The sequence below is a fragment of the Eriocheir sinensis genome, chromosome 57 (genome assembly GCF_024679095.1).
Source record: "Eriocheir sinensis breed Jianghai 21 chromosome 57, ASM2467909v1, whole genome shotgun sequence".
Taxonomy (NCBI): Eukaryota; Metazoa; Arthropoda; class Malacostraca; order Decapoda; family Varunidae; genus Eriocheir; species Eriocheir sinensis.
This window is the reverse complement of record NC_066565.1, coordinates 6,501,414-6,528,913: the sequence shown is the minus strand read 5'-3', so window position 1 is coordinate 6,528,913 and position 27,500 is coordinate 6,501,414. Positions and strand designations below refer to the sequence as shown.

Below are 27,500 nucleotides of genomic sequence, written 5' to 3'. Positions count from 1 at the left end.
CGCCCAGCAGGCGGGCGGGCATTTGGCACCAGACAGTAACATGTCTTCCGGGATCCTGAATTAGGTAAAAGAACCGAGGTCACCCGCAAAAGTGCCTCCCAGACAGTGCTGCGGGCGGCCGCGTGTGGCGCTGCGCGCACCGCCAATATCGTGAGTTGACCCTTGCCTCGGCGATCTCGGCCGAGTGGAGCACCGTGGGCGGCGTGGGCTAAAAAGTCGTCTATATAAAATTATCACGGCCGCCACTTGAAATCAAGATCGCCTGCGTCACCAGCGGGCCGGGGCGGAGGGCCGGGCGCCTCAGGGAAGCCCACCGCCGATATGAACAGCGCACAAAAAAGCAAAGTGCTTGCTTGATATCAGTGATATCAGTGACATTGCTGTGTTTTCTAAAAACATTCCTGTATTTTTTTATCTCCTTTTCGTGGTCTGGGTTTGCGTGATCGTTTATCTGTGAAGACGTGTTTTCCCGGTGATTGTGTGCTTGTTGTCTCGCCAACAGTTATCAGATGTTACCTTCACTTCCTTTAGAGTTCCTCTGATAAGTTTATCGGCCATTCAGTGGTTTACGGGGCCGAGCACAGCGTTCCTTTCGTGCTCTTCATTCTTACTCTTGCCTACCTCACCCTTCCCTTCCCTACCCATCCCTTCCCTACCCTTCTCTATCCTTTAATTCCCTTCCCTTCTCTTCCCTTTCCTTTCTTCATCACGGTGTTCCCATCCCTTCTTCTCCTGTCTCTACACTTCCCATCCCTTCTCTTCCCTTCCCCTCCCATCATATTCAATAAATCTTTAACAGCTGGAAAAGTTCCGTCGGATTGGAAACTTGCAAATGTCACACCAATTTTCAAAAAGGGGGACAAGTCTCATCCAGGAAACTATCGACCAATTAGCCTGACATCGATTGTTTGTAAGTTAATGGAGACTATCATTCGCGACAATATGGTGAAATTTTTTGAAGAAAATAATATGATAAATAATTCGCAACATGGCTTCCGTAGTAAACGTTCGTGTTTAACTAACTTACTTGATTTTTTTCATTATATTTTTGAGGTGTTCAATGAAAGCAGATCAGTAGATATCATATATCTGGATTTTCAAAAGGCATTTGATAAGGTCCCCCACCAACGATTGCTCAGCAAACTACTGGCGCACGGTATCTCGGGTAACATTCACAATTGGCTTGTGGACTGGCTCTCTGAGCGGAAACAGAGAGTAGTTCTAAACGGTGTTACATCTAACTGGCTCGACGTCAGAAGCGGCGTACCTCAAGGATCAGTGCTTGGCCCCATGCTCTTCTTAATTTATGTTAATGATATCGATGATGGGCTCACTTGCAAAGTATCAAAATTTGCTGATGACACAAAAAATTGCTATTAAAGTAACTGCGACACTCGACGAAGAAGCTTTACAATCAGATCTAGATCGACTTGCAAATGAAATTTAACGTTGACAAATGTAAAGTGTTGCACATCGGAAAAAAATAACAACCGCGTTCGGTACGTAATGAATGGCCAACAACTTTCTGCAGTAAGTAAAGAAAAGGATCTTGGAATCACTATATCAAGCGATTTAAAGCCCGGTCAGCATTGTTCAGAGGTAGTTCAAACTGCAAACAAATTGGTTGACTTCATCGGACGAGTCTTTAATAATAAATCGGAAAAAGTAATATTAAAACTGTATAAGTCGTTGGTTCGACCCCGTCTAGAGTACTGTGTACAGTTTTGGTCTCCCTACTACAGAAAAGACATAGAAAAGTTGGAACGGGTTCAACGAAGAGTAACAAAGATGATTCCTAGGTTGAGAAATTTATCATATGGACAAAGGCTTAAAGAAGTAAATTTATTCAGCCTATCAAAACGAAGAATGCGAGGCGATCTAATAGAAGTGTTTAAAATGTTTAAAGGATTCAGTGATATTAATGCGGAAGATTACTTCACAATTGATCGATCAAATAGAACAAGAAGAAATCACAATTTGAAGATAAGTGGTAAAAGATTCTCGTCGCACGAAGCTAAACACTTCTTCTTCAATCGAGTTGTTAATGTTTGGAACTCTCTACCTTGTGATGTCGTTGATGGTACAACAGTTACGACCTTCAAGAATAGATTAGACAAGTGTTTTGAATCCAACCAGCAACTAAGATATTACTCATTGTCGTAGTAGCGTTAAGTTCTTTCGAATACTGGTGTCCTTGTCCGCTTTTATCGCCCGGTTAGTGGTAGCAGTAATGGTAGTTCTTTCCTCTTTGCTACATAATTTCCATGCAGTTTTTCCATGCTGCATGGTTCTTTTTCCTTTCCTGCCAGCTTTGGCTGGAGGGATGGGGGGGTGGGGAGGAGCCTTCCCCTTTGCTGTCCTTCATCTTCCACCTTTGATTAGATAGTTAGTGTAGCTTGTCACAAACAGCCTCGTAAGGACCAGCAGGTCTGCTGTTGTTTGTTCTTACTTTGTGTTCCCTTTGTGTTCCATTTTCTACCCATACTTTCCCTTCCCTTCCCTTCCTTTGTATTCCTGCCCCCCCCCTATCCCGTCCCTTTCCTTCCCTTTGCCTCCCTTCTCTTCCCTTCTCTACCCTTCCCTTTGCCTCCCTTCTCTTCCCTTCTCTACCCTTCCCTTCCCATCCCTAACCTTACCTTCCTTTCTCTTCCCTTCCCTTCCCTTCCCTTTCCTTCCCTTCCCTTTGCTTCCCTTCTCTTCCCTTCTCTACCCTTCCCTTCCCATCCCTAGCCTTCCCTTCTTTTCCCTTCCCTTCCCTTCCCTTCCCTTTGCTTACCTTCTCTTCCCTTCTCTACCCTTCCCTTCCCATCCCTAACCTTACCTTCCTTTCTCTTCCGATCCCTTCCCTTCCCTTCCCTTCCCTTCCCTTCCCTTCCCTTTGCTTCCCTTCTCTTCCCTTCTCTACCCTTCCCTTCCCATCCCTAACCTTACCTTCATTTCCCTTCCCTTCCCTTCCTTTCCCTTCCCTTCCCTTCCCTTTGCTTCCCTTCCCTTCCCTAACCTTACTTTCCCTTCCCATCTCTAACCTTAACTTCCTTTCTCTTCCCTTGCCTTATCTTCCCTAGCCTACCCTTCTCTACCCTAGCCATCCCTTCTTCACCCATCCCCTTTCTTCCTCCCTATCCCTTCCTTCCTCCTCCCCTTCCTACCTTCTTCAGGCTCTCCAGCGGCGTGCACGTCACCACTCGTCGTAGGCGCTGGTAGACGCTAGACGCCCCGTTAGCGAAGAAAGTGCCGAGGGCCTGGATGACGGACAGCGTGAGAGGGATGCCCACAAACCCGTACAGGATGCAGAACACGCGGCCAGGGAGGGTGACGGGAGCCTGGTTACCGTACCCTGGGGGGGGAGAGAGGGGGGTAAGAAGGGAAGGAATGGGAAGGGGAGGGGAGGGAAGGGAGGGGAGTGTTAAAAGGATGAGGAAGGGAGGGATGGAAAGGGAAGGGATGAGAGGGGAAGGGATGGGAAGGCAAGTGAAGGGATGGGAACGGAAGGGATGGGAAAGGAAGGGAAGAGAGGGGAGCGGAAACGAAGGGATGGGATGGGAAGGGAAGGGAAGGGAGGGGAGGGGAAACGAAGAGATGGGAAGGGAAGGGAAGGGAAGGAACAAAAGGGATGGGAAGGGTAGAGAAGGGAAGGGAAGGGAAGGGACGGAAGGGATGGGAAGGAAAGGGAAGGGAAGGGAAGGGAAGGGAGGAGAAGGGAAGGGAAGGGAAGGGAAGGGAAGGGAAGGGAAGTGAAGTGAAGTGAAGTGAAGTGAAGGGAAGGGAAGGGAAGGGAAGGGAAGTGAAGTGAAGTGAAGTGAAGGGAAGGGAAGGGAAGTGAAGGGAAGGGAAGGGAAGGGAAGTGAAGTGAAGTGAAGTGAAGTGAAGGGAAGGGAAGGGAAGGGAAGGGAAGTGAAGTGAAGTGAAGTGAAGTGAAGGGGAGGGATGGGAAGTGAAGTGAAGTGAAGGGAAGGGAAGGGATGGGAAGTGAAGTGAAGTGAAGTGAAGGGATGGGATGGGAACGGAAGGGAAGGGAAGGGAAGGAAAGGGAAGGGAAGGGGAGGGGAAAGCAAGGGAAGGGAAGCGAGGGGAGGGGAAAGGAAGGGATGTAATGGGAAGGGAAGGGAAGGGAAGGGAAGGGATGGGAAGGGAAGGGAAGGGAAAGGAAGGGAAGGGAAGGGAAAGGAAGGGAAGGGAAGGGAAAGGAAGGGAAGGGAAGGGAAGGGAAGGGAACTGAAGGGAAGGGCAGGAAAAAGAAGAGAGAGAGAGAGAGAGAGAGAGATAACGTACAATGGCAATAATGATGATAAAGTAGAAAGGAAGAAGGGAGGGAAGGAGGGAGAGAAAAGAATGGAGAGAGGGAGAGAAAAATACATGGAGAGAAGGAGGGAGAGAAGAGATAAAGGAGGGAGGGAAGGTGATAGAAGAGAAGGGAAGGAAAGGAAGGGAAGGGAAGGGAAGGGAAGGGAAGGGAAGGGAAGGAAAGAGAAGGGAAGAAAAGGAAAGGGAAGGAAAGGGAAGTAAAAGGAAGGAAGGGAAGGGAAGGGAAGGGAAGGAAGGGAAGGGAAGGGAAGGGAAGGGAAGGGAAGGGAAGGGAAGGGAAGTAAAAGGAAGGAAGGGAAGGGAAGGGAAGGGAAGTGTAGTAAAAGGAAGGGAAGGGAAGGGAAGGGAAGGGAAGGGAAGGAAGGAAAGAGTAGTAAAAGGAAGGAAGGGAAGGGAAGGGAAGGAAGGGAAGGGAAGGGAAGGGAAGGGAAGGGAAGGGAAGGGAAGGGAAGTAAAAGGAAGGAAGGGAAGGGAAGGGAAGGGAAGGGAAGGGAAGTAAAAGGAAGGAAAGAGAAGGGAAGGGAAGGGAAGGGAAGGAAGAAGGAAGAAGGAAGGGAAGGGAAGGGAAGGAAGGGAAGGAAGGGAAGGGAAGGGAAGGCAAGGGAAAGAAGGGAAGGGAAAGAAGGGAAGGAAGGGAAAGAAGGGAATGGAAGGGAAAGAAAGGAAAGGGAAGGGAAGGGAAGGGAAGGAAAGGAATGGAAGGGAAGGGAAGGGAAAGAAGGGACGGAAAGGAAGGGAAGGGAAGGGAAGGGAAGGGAAGGGAAGGGAAGGGAAGGAAGGAAAGAGAAGGGAAGGGAAGGGAAGGGAAGGAAAAAGGAAGGAAGGGAAGGGAAGGGAAGGGAAGGAAGGAAAGAGAAGGGAAGGGAAGGGAAGGGAAGGAAAGGGAAGTAAAAGGAAGGAAGGGAAGGGAAGGGAAGGGAAGGGAAGGGAAGGGAAGGAAGGAAGGGAAGGGAAGGGAAGGGAAGGAAGGGAAGAGAAGGGAAGGGAAGGGAAGGGAAGGGAAGGGAAGGGAAGGGAAGGGAAGGGAAGGGAAGGGAAGGGAAGGGTAATGAAGGGAAAGGATAGGAATAGAAGGGAAGGGAAGAGTAAGGGAAGGGAAGGGAAGGAAGGAAAGAGAAGGGAAGGAAAGGGAAGGAAAAGGAAGGAAGGGAAGGGAAGGGAAGGGAAGGGAAGGGAAGGGAAGGAAGGAAAGAGAAGGGAAGGGAAGGAAGGGAGACTCTTTACCGTATCACATTAACACAAGCTTATTCAACTCATCAATTACTTCCTCTTCTTTCTCTTCCTCCTCCTCCTCCTCCTCCTCCTCCTCTTCTTCCTCATGAACTATTTTCTCTTATCTTACTCGGCCATCAGTTAGCCAGCCTCCGACCACCTGTCACGTGACCTTGCTATCTGTGTAATCTATGGAAGACTTTATCAGCGTCCCTTATCTGCCCTTCCCTATCTTTTTCTTCTCTTCCTTCCCTTCCCTTCCTTTCCCTTCCTTTCCCTTCCCTTCCTTCCTTTTACTTCCCTTCCCTTCCCTTCCCTTCCCTTCCCTTCCCTTCCCTTCCTTTTACTTCCCTTCCCTTCCCTTCCCTTCCCTTCCTTTCCCTTCCTTTCCCTTCCTTCCTTTCACTTCCCTTCCCTTCCCTTCCCTTCCGTTCCCTTCCTTACTTTCCCTTCCCTTCCCTTCCCTTCCCTTCCCTTCCCTTCTCTTCCTCTTCTCCACCCTTCCTCTCCACTCCCTCCCTTCCTTTACCTTCCTGTCCTTTCAATATCCCGTCCCTTCCCTTCCTTTCCCCTCCGCTCACTTTCTTCCCTGCCCTTCTCTTTCTCTTCCCTACCCTTCCTTTCCATTCCCTCCCTTCCTTTGCCTTCGTCTTCTCCACCCTTCCTATGCCTTCCTGTCCCTTCAATATCCCGTCCCTTCCCTTCCTTTCCCTTTCTTCCCTTCCCTGCCCTTCTCTTCCTCTTCTTCACCCTTCCTTTCCATTCCTTCCCTTCCTTTGCCTTCTTTCCCTTCCCTATCCCGCTTCTTCGCTTCCCTTCCCTTTTCTTCCATTTCATTCCCTTCCCTTCCCTTCATTTTCCCTCCATACCCTGTTTTCCCTTTCCTTCCCTTCCCTTCCCTTCCCTTCCCTTTTCTTTCCCTGCGTTCCCTTCAAATCCATACACTTTCCTTCCTTTTCCCTTCCCTTCCTTTCCTTTCTCATTTTCCATTCCTTCATCACAACTTCCTTTCCCTTCCCTGCTCTTTCCTTTCCTTACCATTCCTTCCCATCTCTTCCTTCCCTTTCCTGTGTGCTGGATATCCCTTCACTGGTAGCCTGGTAATATACACTCCCAGGTCTCTCTCTGCCTCTGTGGTGGATAGTGGAGTGTTTCCCATGTGGTATTGGTGTGCTGGATATCTCTTCACTGGTAGCCTGGTAACATACACTCCCAAGTCTCTCTCTGCCTCTGGTGGATAGTGGAGTGTTTCCCATGTGGTATTGGTGTGCTGGATATCCCTTCACTGGTAGCCTGGTAACATACACTCCCAAGTCTCTCTCTGCCTCTGTGGTGGATAGTGGAGTGTTTCCCATGTGGTATTGGTGTGCTGGATATCCCTTCACTGGTAGCCTGGTAACATACACTCCCAAGTCTCTCTCTGCCTCTGTGGTAGATAGTGGAGTGTTTCCCATGTGGTATTGGTGTGCTGGATATTCCTTCACTGGTAGCCTGGTTACATACACTCCCAGGTCTCTCTCTGCCTCTGTGGTGGATAGTGGAGTGTTTCCCATGTGGTATTGGTGTGCTGGATATCCCTTCACTGGTAGCCTGGTAACATACACTCCCAAGTCTCTCTCTGCCTCTGTGGTGGATAGTGGAGTGTTTCCCATGTGGTATTGGTGTGCTGGATATCCCTTCACTGGTAGCCTGGTAACATACACTCCCAAGTCTCTCTCTGCCTCTGTGGTGGATAGTGGAGTGTTTCCCATGTGGTATTGGTGTGCTGGATATCCCTTCACTGGTAGCCTGGTAACATACACTCCCAAGTCTCTCTCTGCCTCTGTGGTGGATAGTGGAGTGTTTCCCATGTGGTATTGGTGTGCTGGATATCCCTTCACTGGTAGCCTGGTAACATACACTCCCAAGTCTCTCTCTGCCTCTGTGGTAGATAGTGGAGTGTTTCCCATGTGGTATTGGTGTGCTGGATATCCCTTCACTGGTAGCTTGGTAACATACACTCCCAGGTCTTTCTCTGTCTCTGTGGTGGATAGTGGAGTGTTTCCCATGTGGTATTGGTGTGCTGGATATCCCTTCACTGGTAGCTTGGTAACATACACTCCCAGGTCTTTCTCTGCCTCTGTGGTGGATAGTGGAGTGTTTCCCATGTGGTATTGGTGTGCTGGATATTCCTTCACTGGTAGCCTGGTAACATACACTCCCAGGTCTTTCTCTGCCTCTGTGGTGGATAGTGGAGTGTTTCCCAAGTGGTATTGGTGTGCTGGATATCCCTTCACCGGTAGCCTGGTAACATACACTCCCAGGTCTTTCTCTGCCTCTGTGGTGGATAGTGGAGTGTTTCCCAAGTGGTATTGGTGTGCTGGATATCCCTTCACTGGTAGCCTGGTAACATACACTCCCAGGTCTTTCTCTGCCTCTGTGGTGGATAGTGGAGTGTTTCCCAAGTGGTATTGGTGTGCTGGATATCCCTTCACTGGTAGCCTGGTAACATACACTCCCAGGTCTTTCTCTGCCTCTGTGGTGGATAGTGGAGTGTTTCCCATGTGGTATTGGTGTGCTGGATATTCCTTCACTGGTAGCCTGGTAACATACACTCCCAGCCGCAGGGTTGCCAGAACGTGCCAAATTTGGCATTTTTTGCCATAAATTTCATATTTCTCAAAAAAATGCCATTTATTTTTGGCACAAGAAATTTGATGCCATAAAATGCCAATCTTTGTCTCAGAGTTGCCATAAACGGCCAAAAAATTACCAATGTATTCTATTAGGTTTCCTTTGCTAAGACCAAATTAAGAAACAAGATGGGGCACAAACTTTTAAAGAGCATTTTGATGATCAGGTCACATAATTCCAGCTGCAAGGATTTTGTAGTATCAGAAGCGATGCTAAAGAAATTCAGTTCAGATATGTAAAAGCATGATGAAACTAATGAAGATGAATTAAAAAATTGCCTGCATCTATACATATATATATATATATATATATATATATATATATATATATATATATATATATATATATATATATATATATATATATATATATATATATATATATATATATATATATATATATACACACACACACACACACACACACACACACACACACACACACACACATATTCACACATTATCCTTGGCATTGTCCTGTTTTTCCCCGCCTGGCGTCCTTACCTAGGCCTCGCTATGCGTCGTCACTCCCGCGGTGCACACGACCACTACCGAAGGCCACTTATGCCTGATCAATTATGCGTCGTAGTGGTCTTCATCAATTACAAAGTGCCTGATTTGACTTTTATGACCAGTTTATCAAGTTGGGGTTAGTTGATTGTGTTGATTTTTTTTATATAACGTTTTACGTCTGAGTTTGTGATGTGACGACTTAACTGTGAAAATACAACAATAACTTCGTCCCCAAAAAGGAAATGAAAAGTCAGACTGCTTGTCATGAGTACTAACTGTTTGTAATGTGTAATGTTAACTGTAAAAATCCAACTAACTCCGTCCCGAAAATTAAATTAAAAGTCAAACTGTTTGTAATATGTCGAGTTAACTGTGAAAATCCAACTAACTTCGTTCCGAATATTAAATTAAAAAGCCAAACTGTTTGTAATAATTCGACTTAACTGTGCAAATCCAACTAACTTATCCCGAAAATGGAATAAAAAAGCCAAACTGTTGTTAATGATTCGATTTAACTGTACAAATCCAACTAACTCCGTTCCAAAGTGAAATTAAAATAAGAACATAAGAACGCAGGAGTCTACAAGAGGCCGGTAGGCCTGTACGAGGCAGCTCCTTTGACCCTAAGGTCCCGTGTATCTAACCCCACCTAATATCGCTGTCCATGAATTTATCTAGTCTATTTTTGAATGTGACAATTGTATTGGCACTCACCACATGACTGCTAAGCCTATTCCACTCATCCACCACCCTGTTAGTAAACAAAACCTTATGAATGTCTCCCTTATTAAAGCCCTTCATCCATTTATAAACCTCGATCATGTCTCCACGCACCCTTCGCCTTTCTAGAGAATGCAAGTTTAACTGTTTGAGTCTTTCCTCGTATGGCAAGTTTCTCAACCCCTGAATCATCTTAGTCATTCTCCTCTGCACCGATTCTAACATTTTGATATCCATTCTATAGTAGGGTGACCAGAACTGAACCGCATAGTCAAGATGAGGTCTAACTAATGCTAAATATAGTTTGAGGAAGACTTCGGCGCTTCTGTTGCTTACGCTCCTTGAAATAAATCCCAGTACCCTATTAGCTCGATTTCTAGCTTGAATGCATTGTGCCCTTGGACGGAGATCAGAGCTCACTAAGACCCCTAAATCCCTCTCGCACCCAGACCTACTTATGAGAGTGTCATTTAAGCAATAGTTATGTGAGGGGTTGTTCCTACCTACACTCAGAATACTGCACTTCCCTACATTGAACTCCATCTGCCATTTATCCGCCCATTCATATAATCTGTTGAGTTCACCTTGCTAAACTAGTCCCAGAACTGTGATAAATACCAAGTATAGCGTCACACCTGCACTATATAGGGATGACGAGGCAGACGAGCTGACGAGGAAGGCGGAGGAAGAAGATTTAACCATATATTTTGGATGGAAGTGAATTCTGCATGTCACAAAATTAAAGAGGACAAGGATGAGGATGGTAGAGGAATGGTTTCTTCAACGTTACTTGTCATGAAAAAAAAAAAAAGGGTAAAGGAAGATGACAGGATGGAAAAGATTCCTTCACTGTCACTTGTCAAAGAAAAAGAAGGAAAAATGAAGTGAGGAAAGAGAAAGAAATGGAAAAGAAATGAAAAAAAAGAAAAATAGAAAAAAAAAACTCAGGAAACAGAACTTGCCAGAAAACAAAGAGAAAAACGATGAATGAAGAAGGCAATAAACTGAAACCTAGGCCGTTGATCCCTGCCTCGCCATAAGAAGGATATGATGGGATGCAGAGTACAAAAAAAGAATGTAGGCTAAGAGCGCACTGGTTCAGGAGGTGACCCGCCGCTCCTCTCCACTTAGGCAAGAACATGTCACTTGGCGTTCATCATTATAATTATTGTTATTAGCATTATTATTATTATTATTATTATTATTATTATTATTATTATTATTATTATTATTATTATTATTATTATTATTATTATTATTATTATTGTTGTTATTATTATTATTATTGTTATTAATGATTTGTGTACATTTCTTTTCTTCCTTTTCTTGTTTTTTGTTCTTCTTGTTCTTGTTCTTATTCTTGTTCTTGTTTTTCTTCCTCTTCCTATTATTGTTGTTCTTGTTCTTGTTCTTCTTGTTCTTGTTCTTCTTCTTGTTTTTCTTCTTCTTCTTCTTCTTTTTCTTCTTCTTCTATTTATTTATTTTTTTCCCTTTAACTTTCACAAGCGAGGTCCTGCATGCAACCTTAGTCTTCTTCTCCTCCTCCTCCTCCTCCTCCTCCTCATCATCATCATCATCATCATTATCATCATCACCATCATCATCATCATCATCATCATCATCATAATCAGCAGCAGCAGCAGCAGCAGCATTGCAGACACGTCCTAGTGTACAAGGTGAAGGAAAACTCATGAAGAGCGAGGTCAGGGAGGCATGGCAATGAACCTCATGTGGGAAGAGAAGGAAAAAGAAACGAGACACCTAAATGATAGAGGTGTGTGTGAAGTTTATAAGCGTGAATAGGGAATGAAGGAAAGAAAAAGTGAAAAAAAGGTGCGAATATAGAGGTGAGGCAAATAAAGTGACCATACGTGGGAAGGGGAGGGAAAAAAAAAGACGTGAATGTTTGAGGTTCGGGAGAATTTTTTTAGCGTGGATGAAGGGTGCGAATGACCAAGGAAAACGGGAAAAGATTGAAGAGGGGAGAGATAGCGAGTGTTTGCGTGGGTAAAGGGAAGAAAAGTCAAACGAAAGATCGAAGAAAAATAAGAATACGTTTACGAGGTCCGTCAGGCGTTGGTAAGTGTGGCGGCCCCAGGTCTTTCTCTGCCTCTGTGGTAGATAGTGGAGTGTTTCCCATGTGGTATTGGTGTGCTGGATATTCCTTCACTGGTAGCCTGGTTACATACACTCCCAGGTCTCTCTCTGCCTCTGTGGTGGATAGTGGAGTGTTTCCCATGTGGTATTGGTGTGCTGGATATCCCTTCACTGGTAGCCTGGTAACATACACTCCCAGGTCTCTCTCTGCCTCTGTGGTGGATAGTGGAGTGTTTCCCATGTGGTATTGGTGTGCTGGATATCCTTTCACTGGTAGCCTGTTAACATACACTCCCAGGTCTTTCTCTGCCTCTGTGGTGGATAGTGGAGTGTTTACCATGTGGTATTGGTGTGCTGGATATCCCTTCAGTGGTAGCCTGGTAATATACACTCCCAGGTCTTTCTCTGCCTCTGTGGTGGATAGAGGAGTGTTTCAAATGTGGTATTGGTGTGCTGGATATCCCTTCACTGGTAGCCTGGTAAAATACACTCCCAGGCCTTTCTCTGCCTCTGTGGTGGATAGAGGAGTGTTTCCCATGTAGTATTAGTGTGCTGGATATCCCTTCACTGGTAGCCTGGTAAAATACACTCCCAGGCCTTTCTCTGCCTCTGTGGTGGATAGTGGTGTGTTTCCCATGTGGTATTAGTGTGCTGGATATCCCTTCACTGGTAGCTTGGTAACATACACTCCCAGGTCTTTCTCTGCCTCTGTGGTGGATAATGGAGTGTTTCCTATGTGGTATTGGTGTGCTGGATATCCCTTCCCTGGTAGCCTAGTAAATATACTCCCAGGTCTTTCTGTGCCTCTGTGGTGGATAGTGGAGTGTTTCCCATGTGGTATTGGTGTGCTGGATTTCCCTTCACTGGTAGCCTGGTTACATACACTCCCAGGTCATTCTCTGCCTCTGTGGTGGATAGTGGAGTGTTTCCTATGTGGTATTGGTGTGCTGGATATCCCTTCATTGGTAGCCTGGTAACATACACTCCCAGGTCTTTCTCTGCCTCTGTGGTGGATAGTGGAGTGTTTCCCTTGTGGTATTGGTGTGCTGGATATCCCTTCACTGGTAGCCTGGTAACATACACTCCCAGGTCTTTCTCTGCCTCTGTGGTGAATAGTGGAGTGTTTCCCTTGTGGTATTGGTGTGCTGGATATCCCTTCACTGGTAGCCTGTTAACATACACTCCCAGGTCTTTCTCTGCCTCTGTGGTGGATAGTGGAGTGTTTCCCATGTGGTACTGATGTGCTGGATATCCCTTCACTGGTAGCCTGGTAAAATACACTCCCAGGTCTTTCTCTGCCTCTGTGGTGGATAGTGGAGTGTTTCCTATGTGGTGTTGGTGTGCTGAATATCCCTTCACTGGTAGCCTAGTAACATACAGTCCCAGGTCTTTCTCTGCCTCTGTGGTGGATAGTGGAGTGTTTCCTATGTGGTATTGATGTGCTGGATATCCCTTCAGTGGTAGCCTGGTAACATACACTACCACGTCTTTCTCTGCCTCTGTGGTGGATAGTGGAATGTTTCCTATGTGGTATTGGTGTGCTGGATATCCCTTCACTGGTAGCCTGGTAAAATACACGCCCAGGTCTTTCTCTGCCTCTGTGGTGGATAGAGGAGTGTTTCCCATGTAGTATTAGTGTGCTGGATATCCCTTCACTGGTAGCCTGGTAAAATACACTCCCAGGCCTTTCTCTGCCTCTGTGGTGGATAGTGGTGTGTTTCCCATGTGGTATTAGTGTGCTGGATATCCCTTCACTGGTAGCTTGGTAACATACACTCCCAGGTCTTTCTCTGCCTCTGTGGTGGATAATGGAGTGTTTCCTATGTGGTATTGGTGTGCTGGATATCCCTTCACTGGTAGCCTAGTAAAATACACTCCCAGGTCTTTCTGTGCCTCTGTGGTGGATAGTGGAGTGTTTCCCATGTGGTATTGGTGTGCTGGATTTCCCTTCACTGGTAGCCTGGTTACATACACTCCCAGGTCATTCTCTGCCTCTGTGGTGGATAGTGGAGTGTTTCCTATGTGGTATTGGTGTGCTGGATATCCCTTCATTGGTAGCCTGGTAACATACACTCCCAGGTCTTTCTCTGCCTCTGTGGTGGATAGTGGAGTGTTTCCCTTGTGGTATTGGTGTGCTGGATATCCCTTCACTGGTAGCCTGGTAACATACACTCCCAGGTCTTTCTCTACCTCTGTGGTGAATAGTGGAGTGTTTCCCTTGTGGTATTGGTGTGCTGGATATCCCTTCACTGGTAGCCTGTTAACATACACTCCCAGGTCTTTCTCTGCCTCTGTGGTGGATAGTGGAGTGTTTCCCATGTGGTACTGATGTGCTGGATATCCCTTCACTGGTAGCCTGGTAATATACACTCCCAGGTCTTTCTCTGCCTCTGTGGTGGATAGTGGAGTGTTTCCTATGTGGTGTTGGTGTGCTGGATATCCCTTCACTGGTAGCCTAGTAACATACACTCCCAGGTCTTTCTCTGCCTCTGTGGTGGATAGTGGAGTGTTTCCTATGTGGTATTGATGTGCTGGATATCCCTTCACTGGTAGCCTGGTAACATACACTCCCACGTCTTTCTCTGCCTCTGTGGTGGATAGTGGAGTGTTTCCTATGTGGTATTGGTGTGCTGGATATCCCTTCACTGGTAGCCTGGTTACATACACTCCCAGGTCTTTCTCTGCCTTTGTGGTGGATAGTGGAGTGTTTCCCTTGTGGTATTGGTGTGCTGGATATCCCTTCACTGGTAGCCTGGTAACATACACTCCCAGGTCTTTTTCTGCCTCTGTGGTGGATAGTGGAGTGTTTCCCATGTGGTATTGGTGTGCTGGATATCCCTTCACTGGAAGCCTGGTAACGTACACTCCCAGGTCTTTCTCTGCCTTTGTGGTGGATAGTGGAGTGTTTCCCATGTTTTATTGGTATACTGGATATCCCTTCACTGGTAGCCTGGTAAAATACACGCCCAGGTCTTTCTCTACCTCTGTGGTGGATAGTGGAGTGTTTCCCATGTGGTATTGGTGTGCTGGATATCCCTTCACTGGTAGCCTGGTAAAATACACGCCCAGGTCTTTTTCTACCTCTGTGGTGGATAGTGGAGTTTTTCCCATGTGGTATTGGTGTGCTGGATATCCCTTCACTGGTAGCCTGGTAACATACACTCCCAGGTCTTTATCTGCCTCTGTGGTGGATAGTGGAGTGTTTCCCATGTGGTATTGGTGTGCTGGATATCCCTTCACTGGTAGCCTGGTAAAATACACTCCCAGGTCTTTCTCTACCTCTGTGGTGGATAGTGGAGTGTTTCCCATGTGGTATTGGTGTGTTGTATATCCCTTCACTGGTAGCCTAGTAAAATACACTCCCAGGTCTTTCTCTGCCTCTGTGGTGGATAGTGGAGTGTTTCCCATGTGGTACTGATGTGCTGGATATCCCTTCACTGGTAGCCTGGTAATATACACTCCCAGGTCTTTCTCTACCTCTGTGGTGGATAGTGGAGTGTTTCCCATGTGGTATTGGTGTGCTGGATATCCCTTCACTGGTAGCCTGGTAAAATACACGCCCAGGTCTTTCTCTGCCTCTGTGGTGGATAGAGGAGTGTTTCCCATGTAGTATTAGTGTGCTGGATATCCCTTCACTGGTAGCCTGGTAACATACGCTCTCAGGTCTTTCTCTGCCTCTGTGGTGGATAGTGGAGTGTTTCCCATGTGGTATTGGTGTGCTGGATATCCCTTCACTGGTAGCTTGGTAACATACACTCCCAGGTCTTTCTCTGTCTCTGTGGTGGATAGTGGAGTGTTTCCCATGTGGTATTGGTGTGCTGGATATCCCTTCACTGGTGGCCTGGTAACATACACTCCCAAGTCTCTCTCTGCCTCTGTGGTGGATAGTGGAGTGTTTCCCATGTGGCATTGATGTGCTGGATATCCCTTCACTGGTAGCCTGGTTACATACACTCCCAGGTCTTTCTCTGCCTCTGTGGTGGATAGTGGAGTGTTTCCCATGTAGTATTGGTGTGCTGGATATCCCTTCACTGGTAGCCTGGTTACATACACTCCCAAGTCTCTCTCTGCCTCTGTGGTGGATAGTGGAGTGTTTCCCATGTGGCATTGGTGTGCTGGATATCCCTTCACTGGTAGCCTGGTTACATACACTCCCAGGTCTTTCTCTGCCTCTGTGGTGGATAGTGGAGTGTTTCCCATGATTGTTGAAAAGTGGCAGCGTGGGGGTTATCTCCCGCCACTCGTTCATTGTTGAAAAGTGGCAGCGTCGGGGTTATCTCCCGCCACTCGTTCATTGTTGAAAAGTGGCAGCGTGGGGGTTATCTCCCGCCACTCGTTCATTGTTGAAAAGTGGCAGCGTGCAAAAAAAAAAAAAAAAAATATATATATATATATATATATATATATATATATATATATATATATATATATATATATATATATATAAATATATATATATTTATATATACACAAACGCTACTCGCCGCTTCTACAACAGAAAATAGATAAGAGTAGCCAAAAGAGAGGTCAATTTCGGATGGAGAGGTGTCTTGATACACTCTTTTTGAAAGAGGTCAAGTCCTCGGCTGTAAATTATTACTTTCAGGTACATCGCACAGGAAAGTATAACATTAAGGGCTATATTGTTAAACATTTCGATGAATAAGCACAAATTTGACAAGGTTTTTGTAGGAGTTTTGGGCATTTGCAGAGGTAGTTTTATGGCTCTACTGGTAGTTTGGTCATACTTCTGTGCCTTCAACCACCAAAACACTCATTAGAAAGCGATTGATCTCCTTTTCGGCCTCTGGAGATAGTTGACGTGAGAGGCGGGAGCGACTGTGAACACCGCCCCTGCGTGGCTCTGCTCACCCAGTGTGTCCAGCCAAGGCCTCCAGCGCGGCGGTAATGGGTCTGTTAGTGGCCCGAGAGGCGGCGGGTGATATGAGTGTTTGTTTGTCTTCTCGCTTCCAGACCCGCGTCAGCGAAACAATGGATGCCTTGCGTCAGCTTAGCCTTGACCGTGAGAGTGTGTTGACAAGATAGCTGAGCCATAATTAGTTGCGCCAATTTGTAATCTTAACTGATGTGAGTACGCACCAGGAGATACATACATATATATATATATATATATATATATATATATATCTATATATATATATATATATATATATATATATATATATATATATATATAATTTTTACGAAGACATTTACGAATCAGGCTGGGTTCTTACTATACCGTTTTGGCTGTTACATGGCCCTCCTGACGCCTTTACGGCCTGCGTCTGTGCTGGGTGTCACGAGGTGAAGGCTTCCTCGGGGCACAGGCAGGGAAATGGTAGCGAAAACGGCATGGTGGGAACACAGCCTTGCTCACCCGTCACCTCCTCCTCCTCCTTCTCCTCCTCCTCCCTTTACTTTCAATCACCCATCACCCCACCACTAGTCCCCTCCCCTCCCCTCACAGCTGCCCACCCCTCCCCTCTCCTTATCACACCACCGCTGCTCTCCCCTTCCCTCCCCTTCCCTTCCCTCACCTCACTCCCAACCCCCTCCCTCCTCTTCCCTTACCACTCCCCACCCTTTCTCTTACTCCCAACCCCTTCCTTCCCCTTCCCTTCCCTCACTCCCCTTCCCTTACCACTCCCCACCCCTTCCCTTACTCCTAAACTCTTCCTTCACCACTCCCCCTTCCCACCCCTGCCCATCCCTTCCCTCCCCTTCCCGTACCATTATTCCTCCCCCCTTCCCTCCCCCCACATCCCTTCACCTTCCCTCCCCCCAACAGTCACAATCGGCTGATGACAACAACAACAACACAATAAGAAAAAAAGAAAAAAAGAGGCCCCCCCCTCCCCCTCCCCCGGCACCCACCTATCGTCGTGATGATGGTGGAGGCAAAGAAGACGCACTCAGGGTACAGCCAGTCGTACGCGGGCACGGACGGGGCCAGCACACTCACCCCAGCACCCATCGCGTCCTCTATTGCGGCTTCGTAGGCTCTCAGCTCCTTGGACGCCGCGGCCTGACGGTGAGTGTGGAAAAAGGGGGCTATTGGTTCTAGGTTCGATGCCGTTGGTGTTAGTGGTATTTCCTTCAGTACGAGAGCTACCCACTTACCTGCCTTCCCATTTTTTAACCTTCCTACCCACTTACCACCTGTTTCTTTCTTTACGAGACTTACCCACCTGAAGTGCGGCGACGGCCTGATGAACGAGCCTCCCATAACCCACTTAGCCAGTGGGGTACCTCTTTGGCCGACTCGGTAAGGAGTGGCTCTCCCGTCACGCTGGTCGCGGGTTCAATCCCAGGCAGCCGGGGAATATCCTCTCCTTGTCTTGATTAATTTCTCGTATATTTCGATACACGCAGAGGCCGTGTTGGGAAATAGAAAGGATGGAAAATAAGCTCGTGGGGCATTACAGTGGTGGCATAGTGGTGGGCATACTCTCCTGCAGTTCTGTTGAGTTTCCCCGAAGGGGTAACAGGTAGGATGGCCCATGCTCCGAGGTTGATAGAAAATGGAAATATTGGAGGTATGTCTCAAAGGGACATTGTGGAGTTATGTCTCAAAGGGACATTGTCAACACACAGAAATTAATCTACATAGGGGGGAAAGCCGTGTAGTGCGGCGATGGCCTGATGAACGAGCCTCCCATAACCCACTTAGCCAGTGGGGTACCTCTTTGGCCGACTCGGTAAGGAGTGGCTCTCCCGTCACGCTGGTCGCGGGTTCAATCCCAGGCAGCCGGGGAATACCCTCTCCTTGTCTTGCTCAATTTCTCGTGTGTTTCGATACACGCAGAGGCCGTGTTGGGAAATAGAAAGGATGGAAATTAAGCTCGTGGGGCATTACACACCTACCTGGCTTCCCATTTATTAACCTTCCTACCCACTTACCACCTGTTTCTTTCTTTACGAGACTTACCCACCTACATGGCTTCCCATTTATTAACCTTCCTACCCACTTACCACCTGTTTCTTTCTTTACGAGACTTACCCACCTACATGGCTTCCCATTTATTAACCTTCCTACCCACTTACCCACCTGTTTCCTTCCTTACGAGACCTACCCGCCTACATTTCTTGACATTTATAAACCTTCCTACCCACTTACCCACCAACTTACCCACCTGTTTCTTTCTATACGAGACCTACCCACCTACCTTTCTTCCCAATTATTAACCTTCCCACCCACTTACCTACCAACATACCCACCTATTTCCTTCTTTACGAGACCTACCCATCTCTGGGTTCAAAGTGGGTTGTATTTCTCTGGATCCAAAGTGGGTTGTGTTTCCGTGGGTTCAAAGTGGGTTGTGTTTCTCTGGGTTCAAAGTGGGGTGTGTTTCTGTGGGTTCAAAGTGTGTGTTGGTTCTGTTTCAAGTGTTTGTCTTTCTCTGGGCTCAGTGAGGTGGGGTCTCTGGGTTCAAAGTGGGTTGTGTTTCTCTGGGTTCAAAGTGGGTTGTGTTTCTCTGGGCTCAAAGTGAGGGGTGTTTCTCTGGGTTCAAAGTGGGATGTGTTTCTCTGGGTTCAAAGTGGGGTGTGTTTCTCTGGGTTCAAAGTGGGTTGTGTTTCTCTGGGTTCAAAGTGGGTTGTGTTTCTCTGGGTTCAAAGTGGGTTGTGTTTCTCTGGGTTCAAAGTGGGGTGTGTTTCTCTGGGTTCAAAGTGAGGGGTGTTTCTCTGGGTTCAAAGTGAGGGGTGTTTCTCTGGGTTCAAAGTGAGGAGTGTTTCTCTGGGTTCAAAGTGAGGGGTGTTTCTCTGGGTTCAAAGTGAGGGGTGTTTCTCTGGGTTCAAAGTGGGGTGTGTTTCTCTGGGTTCAAAGTGGGTTGTGTTTCTCTGGGTTCAAAGTGAGGGGTGTTTCTCTGGGTTCAAAGTGAGGGGTGTTTCTCTGGGTTCAAAGTGAGGGGTGTTTCTCTGGGTTCAAAGTGAGGGGTGTTTCTCTGGGTTCAAAGTGAGGGGTGTTTCTCTGGGTTCAAAGTGGGGGGTGTTTCTCTGGGTTCAAAGTGAGGGGTGTTTCTCTGGGTTCAAAGTGGGCTGGGGAAAGATCTGGGGGGGAGAGGGTAGTGAAAAATAGGGGGGTAGGGGGCGGCAGGGGGGCATTAGGAGAAAATAACTATCTATTTACGAAATCAGAATGACGTAATCTATATCACAGACACTGAGGCTGAGCTAGAGGAACACGTATGCCTTATAGATGATAACAAGGGAATTAGAAATATGCTGAGATGACCCTGTTTGTTTTCATGTTTGGGAAGCACTGCTCTAGATGGTCACGAATGAAGGAAGGAATAAAGGAAAGAACGAAGGACGGAAGGAAGGAAAGAGGGAAAGAAAGAAAGAGAGAAAGAAAGAGAGAAAAAGAGAGAGAGAGAGAGAGAGAGAGAGAGAGAGAGAGAGAGAGAGAGAGAGAGAGAGAGAGAGAGAGAGAGAGAGAGAGAGAGAGAGAGAGAGAGAGAGAGTCCAACACTATCTCTTCCTTTCCTTTTAAAACACACGAGGTAAGTAAACAAGAAAGCAAACAAAAAACAAAGAAGAAAACACATCTGGACCTAGACTGTATTTCAGGCCTATCTCATTATCTTATCTTCTCTCTCTCTCTCTCTCTCTCTCTCTCTCTCTCTCTCTCTCTATCTATCTATCTCTATCTCTCACCGTATGCATCATCAGGTCGGGTGACGTAAGGTTGGTGATGGTTGTCAGTAAGTGTTGCCTCATTTCGACGAGGCCACGAGACACCTCCTGCTTCGTCCTGACCTCGTGGGGGTGCTCGAGGGCTTGGAAGACCTGGAGGGGGAGGAGGAGGAGGAGGAGTGGAAGAAGCAAGACTAATAATAATAATAATAAAAATAATAATAATAATAATAATAATAATAATAATAATAATAATAATAATAATAATAATAATGTTTATTTCCACCAGAAGTGGTTATTCTTACGTCCAAATACATAAAAAGTACATAGGTTAGTGCATTGAGATAATTAGTTATTCATGAGTTGTTTCAGTTTCGATTAAGTAAGAACTCTTTCAGATTATATTTGAGTTTATGCAAGGTGTGGGCAGTGCTTATATGTGTTGGCAGGGAGTTCCAAAGTTTAGGCCCGTGCACGGAAAGTTGTCTGGCTCCTGTGTCTGTGTGTGTTCTTGGTACATACAGATTACCCTGCTGGCGTGTTGTGCTGTTGGTGATGCTGTTTACAGAGGGGAGAGGCATTAGATATTCAAGGTATTGACCGTGTAGATGTTTATATATATTCACTGCTGTGTCAAAAGTTATTTGTTGTGAAACATTGAGCCAATTGAGTTCCTTAATTATCGGAGTTACATGATCATATTTCTGGGCCTTCCCTTCTACGATTTTGGCAGCGAAGTTCTGTAGTTTCTGTACTTTAGTTAGCAGCGTATTGTTAGTTGTCCCCCATATAGTATTACAATAGTTTAGTATACTTAATACTAGTGACTCTACCATAAGCTGCCTTGTGGGTTTATCAAAACAGTTTTATTCTATTTGCATACATAAGTGTTCCTAGGATTTTCTTACTGATTTCGGTTATATGGTGATCAAACACTAAATATTGGTCTATATACAATCCTAAATTCTTTACATTGTTTGAGGGTTCGATCTTACTATCATGGAAGAGAATGGTTGTTATCAGGTATTCTTGATATTAGTTGTCTGCTTCCTATAAATATACATTGGGTTTTCTGGGTGTTTAACATTAGACCATTTTTATTAAAGTACGCCATGGCTTTGCTTAGGGTGGTTTCAACTTTTTTCACTAGTAGATTTATATCCTTCAGTGGCCCACTATGGAGAAATTGTGTGTCGTCTGCATATTGTATCAGTGTGCAGTCGTCGAAGTTTTCATGCATGTCGTTTACAGAGTGTAAATAATATAGGCCCTAAAATGGAGCCTTGTGGAACGACATATTGTAGGTTTGCCTTTGTGGAGAAATGGTTTTGTAGGCGTACTGTCTGTGTTCTGTTCGATAAGTAGTCTTTGAACCAAAATGTGTCTACTTTAACATTTGAGAGTTTGTGGAGGAGAATCTTATGGCTAACACTATCAAATGCTTTTGATAGGTCACAAAGTGTAAGCAGCGATAACTGTTTGGTGTCCATATTGTCGTATAGTTTATCGGTGACGGCCGTGAGTGCAGTGCTGGTTGAGAGGTGGGGGCGAAGGCCATGCTGCGTGTCGGACAAGTGTTTGTTACTTTCAAGGTATTTAGTTAATTGGTTTGCAACTATTTTTTCTTTAACTTTAGAGAAGATAGGTAATAGGGATATTGGGCGATAAATACCGGCATTACTCACGTCGCCAGCTTTATAGAGGGGGGTAACTACAGCGTTTTTCCACTGTGTAGGAAAGATGCCGGTAACAATAAAAGTGTTTATTATTTGAGTCAAGTAATATGCGGTAATGAAGAGAGAGTCCTTAAGGAAACGAAGAGGAATACCATCGGATCCAAATGATTTTGTTTCGTGCAAGCTCTTTATCGTTAAGATGAGTGTGTCAGTGTCTGTGGGTGTGGGGCGAAAGAGTGTGCCGTTTTCTTCGTGTGTGTGGTCTGCGAGGTGTCTGTCGTGTATGGCATTTTCCACTGGGGGACTGTTTTGTATGTTGAATAGCGAAGATTGTGTCTTTTCGTATGTGTTTTTTCCCACGTTAGCAAAAAAAGTATTAAAATCTTCACACAAAGTTTCTGAGCTGCCAGGTATTTGATTGTTTGAGCTGTTTTTTTATTGGGAACTATTTCTTTTACAACTTTCCAGGAGGCAGACGTATTACCTTTGCAATCTTTGAGTTGGGACTGATAGTAATTATTTCTGGATATATTAATTAGGGTTTTTACGCGTTTCTTCAGGTATCTGTACCTATCTTGTAGTATCTTATCTTTTCTGTTGTTTTTGAGGTTACGCTGTGTTGTATTTCTGAGATTTATACATTCATTGATTTCATTGTTGATCCAGGGAGCAGGGGGTCGTTTTATTTCACGTGTTACCATTGGAGCAAGGTTGTCTAAGCATCTGGTGAACACTGAAATTAATATACTCACTTTGTCATTAACATTATCCGTGTTTAATATTTGATTCAGTTCGGTGACGTTGTTTAGCAGGCTTTCGCAGAATTTATCTTTATCATATAATTTTAAGTCTGAATGTTTTTATAACTGGTATTCGTTTTGGCTTTTTCATATTGACTGTGGCTGTGATAAGCTCGTGATCAGCGATAAGGTTAGCGATTACGTCACTGTGTAATATGAGGTCAGGGTTATTGGTTAATATTACATCCAGTAGTGTAGCAGTGGTGGGGGTTAGTCGTGTGGGTTTGCTTATTAGTTGTGTTAGTTTATTATTCTTTAATAGGCCTGAGAGTTTGCTGGTAGGCGAGAGAAGGTCGTCATTTAGATCGCCTAGTATTAAGAATGTTTTTTTATGAAGCATAATAGATCGTATAGTTTCAGTTATATGATCATATGAATTAGCGAGAGCCTTTGGGTGTCTGTAAATACATCCTACTATGACAGATGGTAATTTCCTGCACTGCACTCAGACCCATATGTCTTCAGTCCGTTTGTTTAGTTATTTTAATGTTAGAGAAGGAAAGGTTTGTGAATGAAGAAGATTGAGAAAGAAAAAAAGGAAGGAAGGAAGGAAGGAAGGAAGAAAGGAAGAAAGAAGGGAGGAAAGAAAGAAAAAATAAATGAATGAATGCTAGAATGGAAGAAAGGAAGGAAGGAAAGAAAGAAAGAAGGGAAGAAAGAAAGAAAGAAAGAAAGAAAGGAAGGAAAGAAGGAAGGAAGGAAGGAGGAGAAAGAGGAGGAGAAGGAAGGAAAAAGCAAAGACATAGGTAAGTGAAAAAGAAAAAGAAGAAAGAAAGGAAGGAAGAAAAGAAGGCACGAAGGAAGGAAGGAACAAAGAGGAGGAGGAGGAGGAGGAGGAGGAGGAGGAGGAAGAGGGAAGAAGTAAGAGAGATAGAGAGAAGGGGATAAGTGGATAAACAAGATAAAAGAAGGAAGAAAGGAATAAATCAATGAGTCAATGAAGGAAGGAAGGAAGGAAAGAAGGAAGAAAGGAAGAAAGGAAAGGAGGAAAGAAAGGAGAAGGGAAGGAAGGAAGGAAAGGAAGGAAGGAAAAGGAAAGGAAGGAAGGAAAGAAAGGAGAAGGAAAGGAAGGAAGGAAAGGAGAAGGAAAGGAAGGAAGGAAAGAAAGGAGGAAAGAAAGGAAGGAAGGAAAGAAGGAAGAAAGGAAGAAAGGAAAGGAGGAAAGAAAGGAGAAGGGAAGGAAGGAAGGAAAGGAGGAAAGAAAGGAAGGAAGGAAAGAAAGGAGGAAAGAAAGGAGAAGGAGAGGAAGGAAGGAAAGGAGAAGGAAAGGAAGGAAGGAAAGAAGGAAAGAAAGAAGGGAAGGAAGGAAGGAAGGAAGATAGAAAAAAAGGAAGGAAGGAAGGAAAGCAGGAAATAAACAATAAAATAAACAAAGACAACAACAAAACAACAAAGAACAAAAAGAACAAGAAAAACAATATGAAGAGAGAGAGAGAGAGAGAGAGAGAGAGAGAGAGAGAGAGAGAGAGAGAGAGAGAGAGAGAGAGAGAGAGAGAGAGAGAGAGAGAGATTAGTATTCGTATTTTAAAAGTCCAAGTACATTATGTTATGCTCGGCTATCACATTGCTGGGTATTATTGTTACGAACTTTAATGAAAAATGAAAGTGTTGAAACTACTACTACTACTACTACTACTACTACTACTACCACTACTACTACTACTACTACTACCACCACTACTACTACTACTACTATTACTACAACCTATACTCACCAAGGCCCCCCCAGCCGTGTACAATATAAAGAAAATGTAGAGACCGATCTGGGACGCCGCCCCCCTCGCACGGGTCAAGCACGCCGCCCCCCACTGCCTCCACCCCACTCCTCCTCCTCCTCCTCTTCCTCCTCCTTCCACATAGGCTTCTCCTCCCTTCGTTTGGCCTCCCATCTGTCCTGAAAGTAAAAATAAAAGTGTAGTAGTAGTGGTGGTAGTATTAGTAGTAGTAGTAGTAGTAGTAGTAGTAGTAGTAGTAGTAGTAGTAGTAATAGTAGTAGAATGCACAATGGAATGTTTTGGTGTGTGCATGACAGAAAATAAATCATAACACAAAAAAAAATAGAATGAACAAAAAAACAGGAACAGGAAGATTCAGGGAACACGAACACAATGAAAAAAGAAAAGTAAAAAAACAAAAAAAAAATCAAAGAAATAAAGAAACTGAAAGAGAATCGTAAAATTTGTAGTTGGGTTGTATTTTCCTTCTTTTCCTGAATTTAATATTGTAGGAAGGAAGAGCTCGTAGAATAGGAGGAAGGCGAACGAGGAGAGGAGAAGAGAAGGGAAGGAGAGATGGAAGGGGAAGTAGAGGAAGGAAGGATGGGAGGAGGAGAGGAAGGGAAGGAAGGGAAGGCGAGATGGAAGGGGAAGTAGAGGAAGGAAGGATGGGAGGAGGAGAGGAAGGGAAGGAATGGAAGGAGAGATGGAAGGGGAAGTAGAGGAAGGAAGGATGGGAGGAGGAGAGGAAGGGAAGGAAGGGAAGGCGAGATGGAAGGGGAAGTAGAGGAAGGAAGGATGGGAGGAGGAGAGGAAGGGAAGGAATGGAAGGAGAGATGGAAGGGGAAGTAGAGGAAGGAAGGATGGGAGAAGGAGAGGAAGGGATGGAAGGAAGGAAGGCTGGAAGGAAGGAAGGAAGGAAGGATGGAAGGAGGAGAGGAAGGGATGGAAGGAAGGAAGGATGGAAGGAGGAGAGGAAGGGATGGAAGGAAGGAAGGAAGGAAGGAAGGAAGGAAGGAAGGAAGGAAAGGAAGAGAGGAAGAATGGAATGAAAAGAGGAAAGAAGGAAAGAAAAAAAGAAAAAAAGAAAGGGAGAAAGAGAAAAAACGGGAGGAGGGATGAATGAAACGAAAGAAGGAATGAAAGAAGGAAGAGGAAATAAAGGAAGGAAGGATTAAAGGAGGAGAGGAAGGGAGGCAAGGAGGGAAGGGGAAGGTGAAGACAAATCAACAGTCCTAAACTCCTAACCAGCCTTGAGGCAGCCCAGAGGAGTGGTCATCAGGTGGCGCGGGCAAGGCTGTGGCGACGCCTGGCTGCGAGGTCCTGGATATTAGCAATAGTAATGTGTTTATTAGAAGCAGCTCCGAAGAAACAGCTGACGGCCGGTGACTCACAAAGCAACCTTGATCGGATGAGTCAGCAGCCACACGTGTGGACTTGACATGTGAATTACTGTTATAGCATTCCGTGGTTTTCCGCCAACATGCAAACACTTTTTTTTTTACAGTAAGGGAAGCCGCTCACGGGCAACATATATGTAAACAGAAAAGCCTTCTTTGCGCTGCTTCTGTAAAAGAACGTAAAGTTGTTGAAAGAGAGGTTCATCTCGGAAGGAGAGGTGTCTCGATACTGTCCTCTTGAAATAGATCGAGTCATATCAATCAATCAATGGGGGCATACGCCAGGGGGCGCGTCGCCTCGCCCATCCTACGACGCCAAGCCCGGGGGTCCCTCCGGGCGAGTCTCCATGCAGGCCCCCTTCCCAACCCGAGTACCTCCCGGCAGGATCAATGGAATTGATCAAGCCACGAACTCCGTGGGCGTCCCCTTGGCCTCCTCCACTCAGGGTTGTCTCTGACACAGACAATTAACCGATAAACAGGATCAGCTTCCGGAAAACGTGCCACGTGCCCGTACAGCCGGAGTTGGCGTTGACGGACTATGCAGGTAATATATGTCGAATCAGTCTCACGGAGTAGTCGCCGGTTTGACACAAAGTCATTCCAGCGATATCCCATGATTCTGCGTAGACATATATTACCGAAGGCATCAATTTGTCTCTCCAAGTCCCCATTGAATGGCGATGTCTCACAGCCATAAGGTTAGACAGGGAGCACAAGAGACTTGAAGATCCGGATCTTTATCCTTCTGCACAGGTATCGACAACGCCATATACTCGTGTTGAGGTAGTCCATAATACCGTGGGCCAGACCAATCCGCCGTCAGACTTCCCGGCCAGACTCACCGTTGTTATGAACTACGCTACCAAGATACGTGAAACTTTCTGAGATCTCAACGTCCTCGCCACACGCATGAACAGACTGTACTGTGTCATCCAGCAAGCCTCCAAACACCTGTACCTTGGTCTTGGCCCAGGAGACCTGGAGTCCCAAGGGCTTCGCCTCCTCGTGCAGTGCCTCGAGAGCCATCACCAAAACCTCCAGCGACTCCGCCAGGATTACTGCATCATCAGCAAAAACAAGGTCAGTGACCCTGGTATTGCCAATGGATGCTCCGCAACGACTCTGGTCCACAACTCTGCCCAGTACCCAGTCCATACAAGTGTTGAAAAGCGATGGGGCAAGGACACAGCCCTGCCTCACTCCCGCATTCACGGGAAAGAAGCTGGACAAGCCCCCCACACACTTGACAGCACTCTCTGTCCCAGAATACAGGCCAGTCAGCAGACCAATAGTCCTCGCAGGAATCCCACGGAGTCGCAGAAGATCCCAGAGTGCCTCACGATGCACTGAATCAAACGCCTTCTTGAGATCGACATAGGCTGCAAGCATCCCCTGTCGAAACTCACGTCGGTGCTCCACCAGTACGCGAAGCGCTAGGATCAAGTCATAGGCAGGAGGAAATACAGACAGAGGAAGGCTGTTCCAGAGTTTATCAACGAAAGGGATGAAAGAGTGAAGATGGTTAACTCTTGCAAAAAGGGTTTGGACAGTATAGGGATGAGCTAGAGTAGAAGGTCGAGTGCAGCGGGGCCGCGGGAGGAGGGGGACGCATGCAGTTAGCAAGTTCAGAAGAGCAGTCAGCGTGATAATATCGATAGAAGATTGAAAGAGAGGCAACATCGCGGCGGAATTTAAGAGGTAAAAGACTGTCAGTAAGAGGAGGGGAGTTGATGAGACGAAGAGTTTTTGA

The 27,500-nt window shown here is 45.9% G+C and overlaps 3 protein-coding genes and 1 long non-coding RNA gene across 33 annotated transcripts in view; 2 read left to right on the top strand and 2 right to left on the bottom strand.

Moving 5' to 3' along the window:
- LOC126984347 (potassium channel subfamily K member 1-like) overlaps nt 1-18,769 on the bottom strand; it is a 31,064-nt gene extending 12,295 nt beyond the window's left edge. Inside the window, exons 1-3 of the mRNA XM_050837962.1 lie at nt 18,766-18,769; nt 17,397-17,582; nt 3,150-3,337 (exon numbers count right to left, since the gene is read on the bottom strand). Of these exons, the coding sequence (XP_050693919.1) occupies nt 3,150-3,337; nt 17,397-17,582; nt 18,766-18,769 (378 nt within the window). The remainder of the gene's footprint in view (nt 1-3,149; nt 3,338-17,396; nt 17,583-18,765) is intronic.
- LOC126984743 (uncharacterized) lies at nt 7,002-15,722 on the top strand. 30 transcript variants are annotated; one of them, XM_050838773.1, is made up of 5 exons: nt 7,437-7,919; nt 11,620-11,718; nt 12,510-12,608; nt 13,599-13,697; nt 15,183-15,458. In XM_050838773.1, exons 1-5 carry the CDS (start codon nt 7,465-7,467, stop codon nt 15,430-15,432), a joined length of 1,002 nt encoding a protein of 333 aa, XP_050694730.1. In that variant the 5' UTR covers nt 7,437-7,464; the 3' UTR covers nt 15,433-15,458. The 30 variants fall into 30 exon arrangements, 9 of the variants coding, with proteins under 9 accessions (XP_050694730.1, XP_050694725.1, XP_050694733.1 ...); XM_050838768.1 differs by having other exon boundaries at nt 7,437-8,018; XR_007737549.1 differs by lacking the exons at nt 11,620-11,718; nt 12,510-12,608 and adding an exon at nt 13,995-14,291 and having other exon boundaries at nt 7,437-8,018.
- LOC126984742 (fatty-acid amide hydrolase 2-like) overlaps nt 17,409-27,500 on the top strand; it is a 111,680-nt gene continuing 101,588 nt past the window's right edge. The window contains exon 1 of the mRNA XM_050838767.1: nt 17,409-17,553. The gene's annotated coding sequence lies outside the window, so the exon portion shown is untranslated. The remainder of the gene's footprint in view (nt 17,554-27,500) is intronic.
- LOC126984745 (uncharacterized) overlaps nt 19,946-27,500 on the bottom strand; it is a 12,023-nt gene continuing 4,468 nt past the window's right edge. The window contains exons 2-3 of the long non-coding RNA XR_007737564.1: nt 24,348-24,526; nt 19,946-20,309 (exon numbers count right to left, since the gene is read on the bottom strand). This is a non-coding gene — a long non-coding RNA (uncharacterized LOC126984745). The remainder of the gene's footprint in view (nt 20,310-24,347; nt 24,527-27,500) is intronic.

Coding starts and splice junctions, on each gene's coding strand:
- LOC126984743 (XM_050838768.1), top strand. CDS start 7,465: ATGTGGTATTGGTGTGCTGGATATCCCTTCACTGGTAGCTTGGTAACA. Junction 8,019..11,619: donor CTGGTAACATACACTCCCAG/GTCTTTCTCTGC, acceptor ATACACTCCCAG/GTCTCTCTCTGCCTCTGTGG. Junction 12,609..13,598: donor CTGGTAACATACACTCCCAG/GTCTTTCTCTGC, acceptor ATACACTCCCAG/GTCTTTCTCTGCCTCTGTGG.